Here is a 15,275-nt window from a genome sequence, read left to right on the forward strand (position 1 = left end):
CCATTTTGCATGAATTGATATCAAGTCATTGAATCTTTCACAATGTAAGCTGTGCTATTTTTTTTTTGACATGTTTTCTGTACATATTGGCAAGCACGTGAAAGATGCACATGTACTCTTTGTTTTAAACTTTTGATTAAACAGTTGACTTTTTTTTGCATACATCACTCACACACACACACACACTAATGCACACAATATTAGATATGCAGTGTGTTTTGAAATCCACCTAATTTTGAGCATTATACATTTTCTGCTTGTGAAGTGTAACAAACTGATGACTTTCTCATTTTAGTGAGTAGCCTATATTTGCATATCAAAGTAGTCTTGCAAAAGAACATCATAACCATACAAACTAAGGAATATATTCCAAGACGCCACTGAGTCTATTTATTTTTACACGTGCAGGAAACATATAATAAGTCAGAAATGATCTGGTCATAGACAATGCTACCATGCATAATTCAAACATCCACAATGGTGGCAAGATTTATATTCTCAGATTGTACTCTAACAAGGTTCCTTTAAAAATAAAGAGTTCTATCATTGTTTTGATTTCAGTAGATTTTGATATCCATCTATAGAGTTTTTCAGACTTTAGCTAAAGCCATGTCTTGTTGAAGAAGCCAATGTGTTGTCATGTTTACCATTTAATGTGTATATCTGTGTATGTGAGTGTGTGCATGTGTGTATGTATGTATGTGTGTGCGTGCATGTGTGTGTGTTTGTATGTTTGTGTTGAATGCATCAAAACAATGCAGTGATCTGTGGCATTTTGCACCAACAATGGATGTCTTTCTTGTGAATGGATGTGTTGACACAATTCCACACAAAGTTAACCAACTAACAAAATATCTTTCTTTCATTTTGCTGGATGAACATTGTCAAAATTAAGGAGCAGAGCATCTATAAGCAGATGTGTGCATTATTCCTTCCAAGTATCACAGACAGGGGTTTTCACTGCACAAGGTAACTGGTGCTGCTCAGCATGGTACATTCCCACAGACTATCATACCTGGTCTAGCAATATCTCCCTCTGGTGTCGAGAGTCAGGGTGCAGCAGATAAATCTGATACCACCATCCATGGTGAGGCCAAAGCCTTGCCCACTAATGAAGCCCCCTCACTCTGTCAGCATGAAGATCACGTCATCACCTTCTTCTACCAGGTCTATCCCCCCTCCCCCACCCCCACCCTTCTTTGCCCCTCCCCTTTCTTCTACATCTTTCCTTCTCACCTCTGTAGAAAACATTTCCTATTGCCCTCTGTTCAGACCCCACCCCTCTCTCTCCCCTTCCCCCTTCTCTCTTACTGTCTTTCATTCTTGTGTCTTGAAGTCACTCTTCCTCTCTGCCCTCACTTGAAGTTTGTCCACTTTCTCTTTCTTTTTCTTTCCTTTTCCATATCTTTCTTTCTTCTCTCCCTCTGTCCCTCCATCCTCTCATCTCTCAAGTCCATCTTGTTTGCATCCACCATCTCCACTTGGGTTCATATTCTGTCGATCTTTTTTCATTTCCATTCTTCTGCTCACACATGTCTCATACTCTCCCTCTCTATCTCTCTCCCTTTAATACACACACACTCACACATAGACTCTCTCTCTCTCTCTGTATATATATATATATATATATATATATATATATATATATATATATATATATATATATATACACACGCATTTACGTGTGTGTGTGTGTATTTAGGTAAATAGATATAGATATAACGATGAAGATATATATGTATGTATATATATATATATATATATATATATATATATATATATATATATATATATATATATATATATTACAGTGTTATGTCTTCCCATTTGTACTCTAATAAAAAATATCTCTGCTTTCTATCTTTCTCTCTCTGTTCACCAAGCATACTCCATGGTGATCTTCCAGTCAGTTTCTTATAAATTAAAGAGAAAGCTGGCACCTAACGCATGGTGCAGATGTGTGGTATATATACATCATCCCCTGGTATGTGAGGTGTCTGGTGATCCCTGTGTGATATCATTGACATAACAGGAAATGAAAGTGACAATGCCTTGGTATGACAACTTAAAGGTTATATAGCCCTCATCTGCTCCCATGTTGTGAGTGGATCAAATGGATACTGTCTTCTTGTGCCCCATAACATGCCGATTCATACAGAAGGCAATGACATGCTTTCACATTTTCATTCAAGGTCACAGCATATCTGTCATTTGCATAACTTAAAAGTGAAAGTAGATGCCATGCTTGCATTTCTTTTTCATTCAAAAGCCAGACCATCTCTTGATCTTAAAGATAATATAAAGTTTTGGTATTACCTCAAAAGTTTCCCTAAATTTCCTTGTCTTAGTTTGTGTTTCAGGCTACACTGAATTGACGGCCAGCGCATGCGCACACAAACATCTTATCCGTTCGTGGATTTGAAATTTGTTCGCATGTGATGTGTGCGTATGCGCTGGCCGTAGTCATCAGTGTATGTAGCTCTCCCAAGGTCCTCTCGACAGAGTCACATTCAGTCATCAATTCGAACAGAAAGGGACTATTGGCAGAACCAAACGTTGCTCGAAGCCTGTTTTCAAGACTTCAACTTAATTGGTAAGTCTTCAAATTGAAGAATTTTTTGGATTTTAAGTTGATATTTACCCGCAATACTAAATCTGTCATGATCCTGAATGCTACAATGCGAAGCCCCATTACGCTATGCGTATGGGGCTGCTGGTCGCAGTTAATTGCATGATTACTAAGAAATGAGAGCACTTTGGGGCGAGTAATAGTCTCACAGTGTTAGTTATTTGAAAGGTACTTTAACCTGAAACACAGAAATTCAGGGAAACTTTTGAGGTACCAAAACTTTTTATTATCTTTAAACTTGAGTCACATGACTCTATTCTAATTTGTTCTGTGAAAGTTATGAAACCCTGCAAGTAAGAGTTTATATAGGCCTACTTTGCAAGGAAACAGTAGCTGTAGCACTTCTTACCACAGTCCTAATCCCCCTACACACACACGCACACACACAAATGGGGGATAAATTAGCATCAAGTAAGAAATTTTAATCTAAAATTTCAGTTGTCAATTTTTCACAGGAAATTAACATCAATCACTCTGTAGGCCTACGTTTCCACTATAACTTTTACAAGAATAAAGTTAGTAGTCAAACATATAAAAAAAATCCTCAATTATCTCATGCTTGTTCTGACAGCATTATCACATGACGATTTAGATGAATGACCAAAGCAAGCTACATTTTGGCAAGATTGGACATGCTTTGGGTTATCTGAAAAGACTATATGCCGATCAGTATTTAAGGCGCTGATGTCAAAATTGGGATTTTCGATGTCCCCTATTGTATCTCAGCAGTGAGTCATTTAGCAAATATTTCACCAAATCTCTGTCCATGAATTACCTCACATTCACATGACAGAGTGTAGAGTGTAGTCACTGTTCACTGTTCAGCATTGTTGCATGTTGGAGCCTGTATAATCCTATTCACTTCATATCACAATTGACTTTACTACATATAATATGAAGCAAAGGAAACCACAGATTATTCATCAACATTGGGCACAAGATAAGAAAGTTATGGAGTTTCAAATGTGTCAATGTTTTCACAAAATGGTGATATACACAATATTATGTCACAGCAGTATGAAAATGAGACGTGATGATATTGTAATACCCTCCCAATGATCCCACTACTAGTTTGTTAATGACATTATTATAGATAATTCTGTAACTATGTTGGCTCTACCATTGTTGCTCAAAGTGTTACAATTCTTCAAAGTTTTGTGTTTGAAGCTCCCTGATAAAAGGATTTCCTTCATTTTTCCCCACTGTCAAAAAAGGAAATTTGGTCAAGATTTGTAAGTGACTTATGGGAAATTACCTCCTTATCTTCTTTGTATATGTGGTTACAAATGATATGTTACTGTTCCATGGAAATATATGCAACTTCAGAATTCCTTAGCTTTCTCACATTACATCTGACTGTAAGAATGAAACTTTTATTGGTCTGTTTATTTGATTGCAGAGAATCTTAATGATGAATTGACCTTTCAAAGAGGAGATAGTGGTGTATTAATAGTTACGTTCAGACGGCAGGCCCTAACCTCGAGGTTAGGTTTAGCTCTTGCCCCCTAACTACGACGTGTGTCCACACGACGAATCTTAACCTCGAGGTTACGAAACCTCGAGGTTAAGCTTCTGCCCCCCCCCCCAACTACGAGTGGATCCCACTCGATGTTAAAACCACAAAACCGGAAGTTTCAGCCCACACTGCTAACAAGGCATCTATTTATTCTTTAGTCCAACCCTGTCGGACTCGCTTACAGGTACTCTTTTTCTCTGTCATGGTATGCAGAGATAGCACTGCACTGATGACTTTATGCCCTTATGAAGATATTCGTCAGAAACATTTTTTTTTTTTAGCGTCGGAGAGGAATATAGAATACAGTAGCGAGTTCGACGTGTTCAGTTTCAGAGATCAAGCGCATGGGAAGAAAAGATGATGTTGTTGTGTCGTGCGTCATAGGTTTTTCACGTGTAGCGTATCTGTGGTGTACGTTTGGGAGGTTGACCTGGAAGCAGAGGGAAATTGTGGGGGCTGGAGTTTACGCGAGGTCACTCTTAACTTCGAGTTCGTTGTTTTTTGTGTCCACACGGTGCTTAACTACGAGTGGAGACCCCCCGCGGCTTGTGGTTAGAGCGCTAACCATAAGATTTCTCGTGGCTCGAAACATCGAGCAAACCTCGAGGTTTGCTAACTACGAGTGCGTCTTCACGGTCCCTAACTACAAGCTCTAACCTTGAAGTTTCCTAACTTTTACCCCTGTCAGGTAATCGTGGATGCGGATAATAGGAGCACTAAGTCGTAAAATTTTGATTACATGAACGGGAGAGGAGTAAAAAAGTGCGCATTATTTTGATGCTGCTATTATCCGCATTATTGCAGCATGAGGAGTTGATCGAGAATACATGAACGCGTTTTACGACTTATGCGCACTAACATTCCACCGTTCGGTCAAAGGTCACTCGATTTCCCGCACAACCGCTGATTGCTGAGCTTGAGCGAGAACTGTGCATACACGTGAGTATATATCACCGGAAACATTACGTCAGTATAGAGGCGTGTGCAGTAACCATGACAAATACTCCCGTCTTTCGCATCGTTATATGAACGAGCGCTCGTAAAAGTAGTGTGCACTTCATGGGATATATGAACGCGATTTTGATTACTTCATCCGCATTATTTGGATGCAGATAATTGAACCGCGATTACCTGAAAGGGGTATTTGAGGTTAAGGGCTCCCCTCTGAACGTAACTAATATTTGCCCATCCCACCCCTACTCCCCCAGTGTGTGGGGTCCTTTTGTTTATTGGTCTCAATTTAATGCTGGTGAGAAAGTAGCAGCTTTCCCACACTTTTATCTCTGTCCACCTCAATATTTCTAACAGATTAGGGGCAACCGTGCTGAAGGACAAATCATGTCTAGTCATGTTTTTGCCAAGGCCCAACCAAACAGGACTCACTGGCTTACACATTCTCCAGTTTTGCTCCAAAGCTATCGGTCACCCAGAGGGCATAAATGGTGATTTAATGGGCTGCTGCACCCCCCCCCCCTCCCCCATTCTGATGAGGCAAAGAACTTACACCAGTCCGACATAATCATATCTTTGCAACTGATTGACAAATTGCCCTACATCGACGTAAATAAGCACTGAATTGATCAGTGTTTTAATAGTAGCCATGATAAAAAATCATGGGCGTACATACTCGAGCAGGATTCGAACCTACGACCTCCTGATCACCGGACAGGCGTCATCTCCACTAGACCACCGAGCTTTCGCCTGACAGCAAGTGTTGGTTCTAATCCTTATAGCATGCAGCGGGTACTGCTTTGTTATTCAAATTAATGAAATTCTTCTGTTCTTCCGTCGAGATGTTTTCATTGCAACTGATTGACAAATTGCCCTACATCGACGTAAAACATCGACGTAATAATCATATCTGTGATGTGTTTTCATGTGTACATAGTATTAGTACTTAATTCTATTTTTGTTTGAAATCACTTCACTGCGAAGCTCAATGCAGTGTTTGAACATGCTTTGGTGTAAGTCATCACTTAGACATAATCTTTAATACCTTTTCAATAGATATAGCTACATATAAGTTATTTCATCACTGGAATGTGCATGGGACTCTGATAGTGATAATGTTAATAGGAGTGATATGTTGTTGGTTGTTGTTTTTTTTTTTCAAAACAGATGACTGATTAGGCAAATGTTTTGGGTTAGTTTATCTGCCCAACTCAACTGCCGGAGTTGGCAGTGGAGCAGAATGGTCAGACCTTTCTTGTGCAGCTAATTAATGTGTGAGAGATCTCCTTGGAGAATTGTAGAGAAAATGAGGTTAGAGCAGTGTTTATATGGACAATGGGTCATGTTACAGCCATGGTCTCATAGGATGACCTCTTCCATCCAACATCTCTGTGTTCACTCTGGATGGTTACCAAAGAAAAGAAGTGAATAGAATCTGGTTTCAGGCAGTATTATGATGTTACAGGGCATTTCTGTTTGATTTCTCACTTGCAGAACAGTATCAAGTTGTTTAAGATTGCTTCCCCATTTTTTTTTTTTTTTTTTTTTGTGGGGGCGGGGAGGGGATGGTGGGAAGGGGTATAAACAACGTAACTAGGATAGGGCAGGGTGAGGTTAAGTATCTACTCGAACAAGACCTGTGTGTGTGACAAATTATGATCAACAGACAAGATAATCAGAAACAAACAATCTGAAATACAGCCACACATTGTTGAAGATTCTTGGGGAACTTTGAAAGACAACAAAGATATCAAATTCAAAAATTCTAACATTGCAAGTGTGTTTTGATAGCGCAGTGCAATAGCAGATAGAAGAATCAAAGGGACCGTCAGTTTGTCATGCCTGGGAGATAGACAACAACAGATTCTAAACAAGTGTCAAGTTTAGCAGTGTGATTTCATTAGGAGCACAGTTAAAAAGCATTGCAGTGGAGCAAAGGTATCAGATGGCTCAGTTTTGCCGTATTATAATGATTAACATGACAAAAGTCCAAACTTGGGGTCACAACCTTTGAGAAGGGATAAAACAACAGCAACTTTTTGTCCTTTGCCACGATCATCAAGGGATAAAAAGGAAGTATTATGTGTAAATGTGAAAATTGTAGCAGGATTAGAAAGGATTGTAGCGGCAGAAGTGTGATTTTTCCTCTGTATTTGACTTATAATGCCTACACTCATTCAGAATAATGAGATGTCAGTAGAGGAGATCTGATATGTATATAGTTCAAATATATTCATAGAGAAACGCGGGTCATAAGGGTTATGACAGAGGTCAAAAGAGGACTAACCGTGTCAAGATGACGGATCACTAAGGGGAATCTGACCGACCCAGTGCACTTAGCACCACTGTCGGCATTGTTTCAAGTAGTTTCACTTCTAGAAATCCTTTTTGATATAATTTGTATAGAGAAAAGGGAGAATTGGTTTTAAACAGGCAAAACTTCTGACACTTCTTCACTGTGCAACTATCGGTGATAGAAGGCAGTCGGAATCAACGAAGCAGTGGAGGCTGCAAAATACAGTATGGGACTGTATGGCAACAATTGACTGGGGTTCTCAAACAGTTGGTAAGTTGAGATAGAAGTTTTAATACTTGTTATTTCAGCCACATATCAATAGTTGTGCTAATTCAATAGTGATATAAAAAGAAATGTTTGTTGTCATTATAATTTGGTATGATTAAAGGTGTGTACAGTTGTACAGTTGTAGTAGTAAAGCTATACAGCAATTTGTATGTCAAAATCTCAGTTATTTGAAGGAGATTCACACACACACATAATTCCATGCATTGTTATGACTGTATTATGCAATGATTATAAACACTCTGTTGACATTACCTAGACAGGTAGTTTATATAATGATTTGTAGAAGGTTATGAAGTGAACCCTTCAGAATGATGAAGTTATAAGACTTTGTCGGATTACATTGTAAATATCATTCAGTTCAAGTGTTATGTTTATGTTCATTAATTACTGTACTATAATCAATTAAGGTTTATTAGTAACTAGCCAAGTATACACAAGGTGAACTATAACGACGCTTATGTGCCATTTGCAGTAGGCATTTACAGTAGAATTAAAGTGTATATATATTCCTTTGTTACAGTAAACCACTTCACCCATGAGACACTTTCAAGACACTTTCAAGACACTTCTCTACGACACTATACTTCATCACATCACTTCATCCCACGTTCGAATCTTAAGTTCACGTCGTGATACACATTGGTGTATTTATGTTCAGTTGTGATTCTTCAAGGAATGTTTTGATGAATCGATCATTAAATCAGGACAGGCCTGGATTATTGATTCAAGCAAACAACGAGTTGGACAGTGTTTCATTATTTTCTTGACGACTGGTCGTGTGCCGGTGATGCAACAGTGCGTTTACAAGAACGAATCCCACCCAATGTAGTGAAGCTACATTTGAGTTTACAACTGGTTTGAATTTCAGTTTACAAGTGCTTTGAACTAAAGTTTTCAACTAGCTTTGAACGCTTACAACTAAGATGGAACAATCTAACCCTGTTGATACAACAATGGAGCAAGTGACAGCGCTGAAACGGTCTTGCATCGGTCACCTAGGAAACCTCACAAGGAGGTATAAAGAGTTGGAGCAGCTCTTTGTGAATTATGAAAATCAGGATGCCGTGCAACACAAATATGATCAGCTGAAAGGAATGTTTCTTCTTTATGAGAACAAGTACCATCAATACATTGCTCTGCTTAGTGGAGATGAATTACAGGACGCTATGCAGCAGTTTGAGTCGTACAAGCTTAATAAAGAGGAGTTCCAGAAGCGGCTGTCTGGCTGGATGGAGGAAGCGACGAAACAGCAGAATGGTGTAGACGACGACGACGATGGGCGCCGATCTGTGAGGTCGATCCAATCAGCTCGTTCCATCCGCACTGCGAGTTCGACAACGAGTAGTATGAAGCTCCGCGAGGCCAGGGCAAAGCAGAGGCTCATGCAGCAGAAGCTTGAACAGCTAAGGGAAAGGCAGAAACTGGATAGAGAAAGGCTCGATCTGGAAGCGCGCATGGCCGAGATGGACATTGTTAATGAGAAGGAAAATGCCGACCTGGAAGCTGAATTCTGGGCACAGGAAATTGCAGACGAAGGCAATTCAGCTAACATCGCTGCAGAGAGAGACGTAGAATTTGGTAACGTAGAAGTACAATTACCTAACAATCAAAGAGTACATGAAAATGTTCGTGTCGAGAGTGAGGTGTACAAGAAGACTCTCGATAGCAAGAAACCAGGCGATGAAACTGTTTCTACAACACAATTGTGTAATATGTTGATGTTGAGTATGAATATGCCAAAACCAGATATGATAACATTCAATGGCGATCCAATCCAATATTGGAATTTCATGAACAGCTTTGACATCAATGTAGCAAGTAAGATTTCCGATGATCGCATGAAATTGATGTATCTTGTGCAATTTTGTGAAGGTAAAGCTAAGGAGAGCATTGAGTGTTGTGTGTTGATGGACCCTCACATGGGTTACATGAAAGCCAGGGAGATACTGGCAGAGCAGTACGGGCAACCACACGTGATCACGAATGCATTGATGAGAGAAGTGTTGGATAGAAACCAAATTCGACCAAACGATGGAGCCAAGCTCGTGGAGCTTGCTCGTCAAATGCGCAAGTGTGAAATTACCTTGACACAAATGGGTCACACTGCAAACTTGAACAGTAGTGAAACTCTGTTGAAGATACAGCAAATTCTCCCAGTGCACATGCAAGTGGACTGGGCAAAGCGTGCTCAGACAATGCTACGATCACGTGTGGAACCCAATTTCTCTTACATGACGGAGTTCATAGAACAGCATTCACAGGTAGCAAACAATGTCTATGGCCAGAACATAGGTAAGTCCACGAGAGACGTTAGTCAAGCAAAGAAAGGTGGAAGGTCTTCTAGTGGTAAGAGACTGACTTCCTTCTCCACTCAAGGCTGCGAAGAGAGCCAGCCAACGAAAGAAAACACAGAGCGGCCTAGACGTAAATGCCCATTGTGTTCACAGGACCATGATCTGTTCAAGTGCAAGGACTTCCTGGCCAAGACGCAGAAGGAAAGGCTGCGAGAGGTGAGGAGGAAAAGATTGTGTGACAACTGCTTGAAGCCGTCTCACATTGCGAGTGAATGCAGGTCTTCACAAAGGTGTAAAAATGATGGCTGCGGCATGAAACATCACACCCTCCTTCACTTTCAACGGGACAGTAGCAGTGTCAGTAACCAAACTGGGGCCGGCGCCAGCAACAATAACCCTCAACCTCAAGGTACGAATCTTTCAACGATTAAACAAGGCAAAGTGTGTCTTCGGGTGCTCCCAGTCAAGGTACGCGGAAATGGAAAAGAAGTGACCACCTGTGCGCTTCTTGACCAGGGAAGTGATGTCACCCTGTGCGATGAGAGACTGGTCAAGGAGCTAGGTCTCAAAGGGTCGGCAAAGGAGCTTAAGCTAACAACAATCAACCAACAGAATCACAAAGTTATGAGTGTCGAAGTCAACATGACTGTTACCGGAATTGGGAAAACTGAGATCATCCAATTTGACTCAGTGTGGACGGTCAAAAAATTACCAATATCGGAGAGTAGCATGCCGCATGCCGAGGATGTTGAGAGATGGCCACATCTCAAGGGGATAGAACTCCCAAACATGGAAAACAAGGAGGTCATGCTGCTAATTGGTGGTGACGTCCCAGAAGCGTTCTGGGTACTGGAAGAACGGCGAGGAGGAAGAAAAGATCCATACGCCATAAGGTCACCACTGGGTTGGACCTTGATCGGACCTACCAACAATATGAAGAGGGAAACTGACTTCAAGGTGAATTTTGTCCACAACAAAGATGAGCAACTTCAGCAGCAGGTGGAACGATTTTGGTACATGGACTTTGGGGGATCCACACTTGGTGCCAAGGCGGGAGAGTCCCTCGAAGACAAACGAGCGAGATCTAAAATGGACCAATCCATCACCAAGGTCGATGGCCACTATCAGCTGGCTCTTCCATGGAGGCATGAAGATCCATGCTTACCAGACAACCTCACACAAGCAGAGGCACGGCTGCAATACCTCAAAAGGAGATTAAAGAGGGATCCCCAGCTCCACCAAAGGTACACAGCTACCATGGAGGGATACTTGGATAAGGGTTATGCCAAAGAAGTGGAAAAGACGGCCCAAGGAGAGCCACATGATGGAGACTCGCGGAACGATAGAACCAATAAGACTTGGTACTTGCCTCACCATCCGGTACTTCATCCAAGAAAGCCAGACAAAACACGGGTGGTATTTGACTGCGCAGCGCAGTACAAGGGCACATCACTCAACAGTCAACTCTTGCAGGGACCAGATTACACCAATAGCCTAGTTGGTGTGCTGACAAGGTTCCGGCAAGAGAAGATAGCCTTAGTCGCCGACATAGAAGCCATGTTTCACCAGGTAAGAGTGACGCCAGAAGACTGTGAAGCGCTTCGATTTCTGTGGTGGCCTGGTGGAGACTACACTAAGGAGCCCAAACACTACAAGATGCTCGTCCACCTGTTTGGTGCCACCTCATCCCCCAGTTGTGCGGGTTACGCCCTACGCAAGACAGCAGAAGACAACCAAACAGACGAAAATGAGGCTGCTGTCAAGGCCGTACAAGAAAATTTCTATGTCGATGACTGTTTGACATCAGTTGGCACTAAGGAAGAAGCAGTGAAACTATGCGCCGACCTGCGAGAGTTGCTCTCGAAGGGAGGATTTCGACTCACCAAATGGGTGAGTAATGATCATGATGTTCTCCAGACTATCCCTGTATCTGAAAGATCAACCTCAATCCTAGATCTGCATCTTGATGACATGCCTGTTGAACGCACATTAGGAGTACTGTGGAACGTTGGAACTGATCAATTCGGCTTCAGAGTGTCTGTTAAGGACAAGCCAGCAACAAGGCGAGGGATCCTCTCTGTCACAAGCTCCCTGTATGATCCTCTCGGATTTGCAGCACCATTCATCTTGGTAGCCAAGATCCTGCTGCAAGACATCTGTGCAAAAGGTCTAGGATGGGATGAAGAAGTAGGGGATTCTGAACGCATGCGATGGCAGCAGTGGCTGGAAGAGTTGCCCCAGCTGGAGAGCATCACCATAGACAGATGTCTAAAACCAATGTCGGAGGTCAGTCAGTATGAACTTCATGCATTTTGTGATGCATCTATGCGTGGATATGCTGCAGCAGTGTATCTCCGCACTACTTCTACTGATGGAAGCATCAAGTGCACCTTCGTCATGGGAAAGACCAGACTGTGTCCATTGAAGACGATGACAATACCGCGACTAGAATTGTCGGCGGCAGTACTGGCATGTTCACTGATGGAAGTGGTCAAGGCAGAACTCAAGCTACCGATTTTGACCACTACTTACTGGACAGACTCTACTTCAGTTTTGAAGTACATACGCAATGAGAGTAGAAGATTCCACACATTTGTTGCGAATCGTATCACAAAGATCCAAAGTGTATCTGACCCGTCTGAATGGCGTCACGTGGACACCAAGTCAAATCCGGCTGACGATGGATCAAGAGGACTTCAAGCCAGAGAGATGACAAGTGACTGTAGATGGATATGCGGTCCAGAATTCCTACAGAAACCCCAAGAATGCTGGCCACAACCTCCAACTGACTTGGGTGAAAACGATGACCTGGCAGCAAGCGGAGAAGTTCTCAATGACCCAGAAGTCAAAAAGGGTCTAGTAAACCTGACAACTGCTGATCCTGTACAGAAGCTCACAGAACGGTACTCCACATGGAACGGCCTGAAGAGAGGCGTAGCATGGATACTGCGGTACAAGGAATATCTGAGAATGCGGGTGTCAGGAAACCCACTGGCAAGACAGATGAGACACGACCTCACAGCGAAGGAGCTGGAAGTTGCAGAGCTTGAAATTGTTAAGCACGTTCAAAGGCATGCTTTCCCTGAGGAGATGGGAGTAAGAAGCAAAGCAGATTCTGTCAAACTCCAGCAGTCAAGTCGTCTTGCAAAACTGAATCCCATTGTGCATGATGGGGTGTTGAGAGTGGGAGGGAGACTTGCAAAGGCTCCACTCTCAGATGATGTGAAGCATCCACTGATATTACCACACGATCATCATGTGACAAATTTGTTAGTCTCACATTTCCATGAGGAAGTAGGCCACTCAGGGGCGGGGATGACTTGGACAGCCTTGAGGGAGAAATTCTGGATACTTCGCGGAGGAGCAACGGTACGTAAGGTGATCGGGAACTGCTTCAAATGCAAAAGGCGAAACTCCCCAAGAGGAGAACAGTTTATGGCCGATCTACCACGAGAAAGAGTGACCCCGAACGCACCACCTTTCACCAATACGGGAGTGGATTTCTTTGGACCGTTTCAGGTTAAGAGAGGAAGAACCCAGGTGAAGCGATACGGATGTATATTTACCTGCTTGGCGTCGAGAGCAGTACATCTCGAAGTAGCCCACTCATTGGACACGGACTCATTTGTAAACGCTCTGAGGAGGTTTATCAATAGGCGAGGACGTCCAAAGAAAATCCACAGTGACAATGGTACCAACTTCAAGAGCGGGTATCGCGAGCTGAAAGAAAGTCTCACACAACTAAACTCCCAGAAGGTCGGAAGGTTTCTGACACAAAAGGGCATAGAATGGGAATTCAACCCCCCAGGAGCCAGCCATATGGGGGGAGTCTGGGAGAGGGTCATACGGGCTGTGAGAAGAATCCTGTCAGGCCTTCTTAAAGAACAGTTGGTAACAGATGAGGCACTCACCACGTTGATGACGGAGGTTGAAGCCATCTTGAATGCCCGGCCACTCACCCAATTGAGTATGGACTCGAATGACGATGAGCCACTTACACCAAATCATCTGCTTCTGTTGCGCCAGAACCCCTCCCTACCACCAGGAGCTTTCTCGAAGGAGGACAGTTACCATCGGAGGAGATGGCGTCAGGTCCAGCACTTGGCAGATCAATTCTGGAAGCGATGGGTAAAGGAATACTTGCCGCTCCTACAAGTTCGCCAAAGATGGGCAAAACCCAAAAGGAACTTCGCCATTGGTGACCTAGTGCTGTTGGCAGATGACAACAGCTCTCGTGGACACTGGCCCATGGGCAAAGTTGTGTCCACCTACCCCGACAAAAACGGTCTAGTCAGGCAAGTGGAGGTTAGAGTCGGCGTAAAACACTACCGACGTCCTATTTCAAAGCTCTGCCTGCTTGAAGCAAATGAGTAATAAGAATAATATGTGATTCTTAATTGTCACAGCAGAGACTGCCGTGATACGTAGCTTTCAGTGAAGGCTTTTGATTGTTACATTTGTTGTTTGATTTTTGTACACAACATGGTACATTCATTAGGCAATATGTTTGTGCTTATTTGATTCAAGTTGATTGTAATTGTAAACTTTGCCGCTAGAATTAGTATTCATGAGAATGAGCAACTGGAAGAAGTTAGCTCACTGGGGCCGGTTATGTAGCGGCAGAAGTGTGATTTTTCCTCTGTATTTGACTTATAATGCCTACACTCATTCAGAATAATGAGATGTCAGTAGAGGAGATCTGATATGTATATAGTTCAAATATATTCATAGAGAAACGCGGGTCATAAGGGTTATGACAGAGGTCAAAAGAGGACTAACCGTGTCAAGATGACGGATCACTAAGGGGAATCTGACCGACCCAGTGCACTTAGCACCACTGTCGGCATTGTTTCAAGTAGTTTCACTTCTAGAAATCCTTTTTGATATAATTTGTATAGAGAAAAGGGAGAATTGGTTTTAAACAGGCAAAACTTCTGACACTTCTTCACTGTGCAACTATCGGTGATAGAAGGCAGTCGGAATCAACGAAGCAGTGGAGGCTGCAAAATACAGTATGGGACTGTATGGCAACAATTGACTGGGGTTCTCAAACAGTTGGTAAGTTGAGATAGAAGTTTTAATACTTGTTATTTCAGCCACATATCAATAGTTGTGCTAATTCAATAGTGATATAAAAAGAAATGTTTGTTGTCATTATAATTTGGTATGATTAAAGGTGTGTACAGTTGTACAGTTGTAGTAGTAAAGCTATACAGCAATTTGTATGTCAAAATCTCAGTTATTTGAAGGAGATTCACACACACACATAATTCCATGCATTGTTATGACTGTATTATGCAA

The 15,275-nt window shown here is 42.2% G+C and overlaps 1 protein-coding gene across 1 annotated transcript; it reads left to right on the forward strand.

Annotated features, from left to right (window-relative positions):
* The first annotated feature begins 8,633 nt into the window (after positions 1–8,633).
* Positions 8,634–14,348, forward strand: LOC140237497 (uncharacterized). The gene has a single exon (XM_072317428.1). It carries the CDS (start codon positions 8,634–8,636, stop codon positions 14,346–14,348), a length of 5,715 nt encoding a protein of 1,904 aa, XP_072173529.1.
* Positions 14,349–15,275: the final 927 nt, after the last annotated feature.

The sequence above is a fragment of the Diadema setosum genome, chromosome 1, assembly GCF_964275005.1.
Source record: "Diadema setosum chromosome 1, eeDiaSeto1, whole genome shotgun sequence".
NCBI classification, from domain to species: Eukaryota; Metazoa; Echinodermata; class Echinoidea; order Diadematoida; family Diadematidae; genus Diadema; species Diadema setosum.

Bases quoted from the DNA above. Each gene is read 5' to 3' on its own strand.
- LOC140237497 (XM_072317428.1), top strand. From the start codon at position 8,634: ATGGAGCAAGTGACAGCGCTGAAACGGTCTTGCATCGGTCACCTAGGA.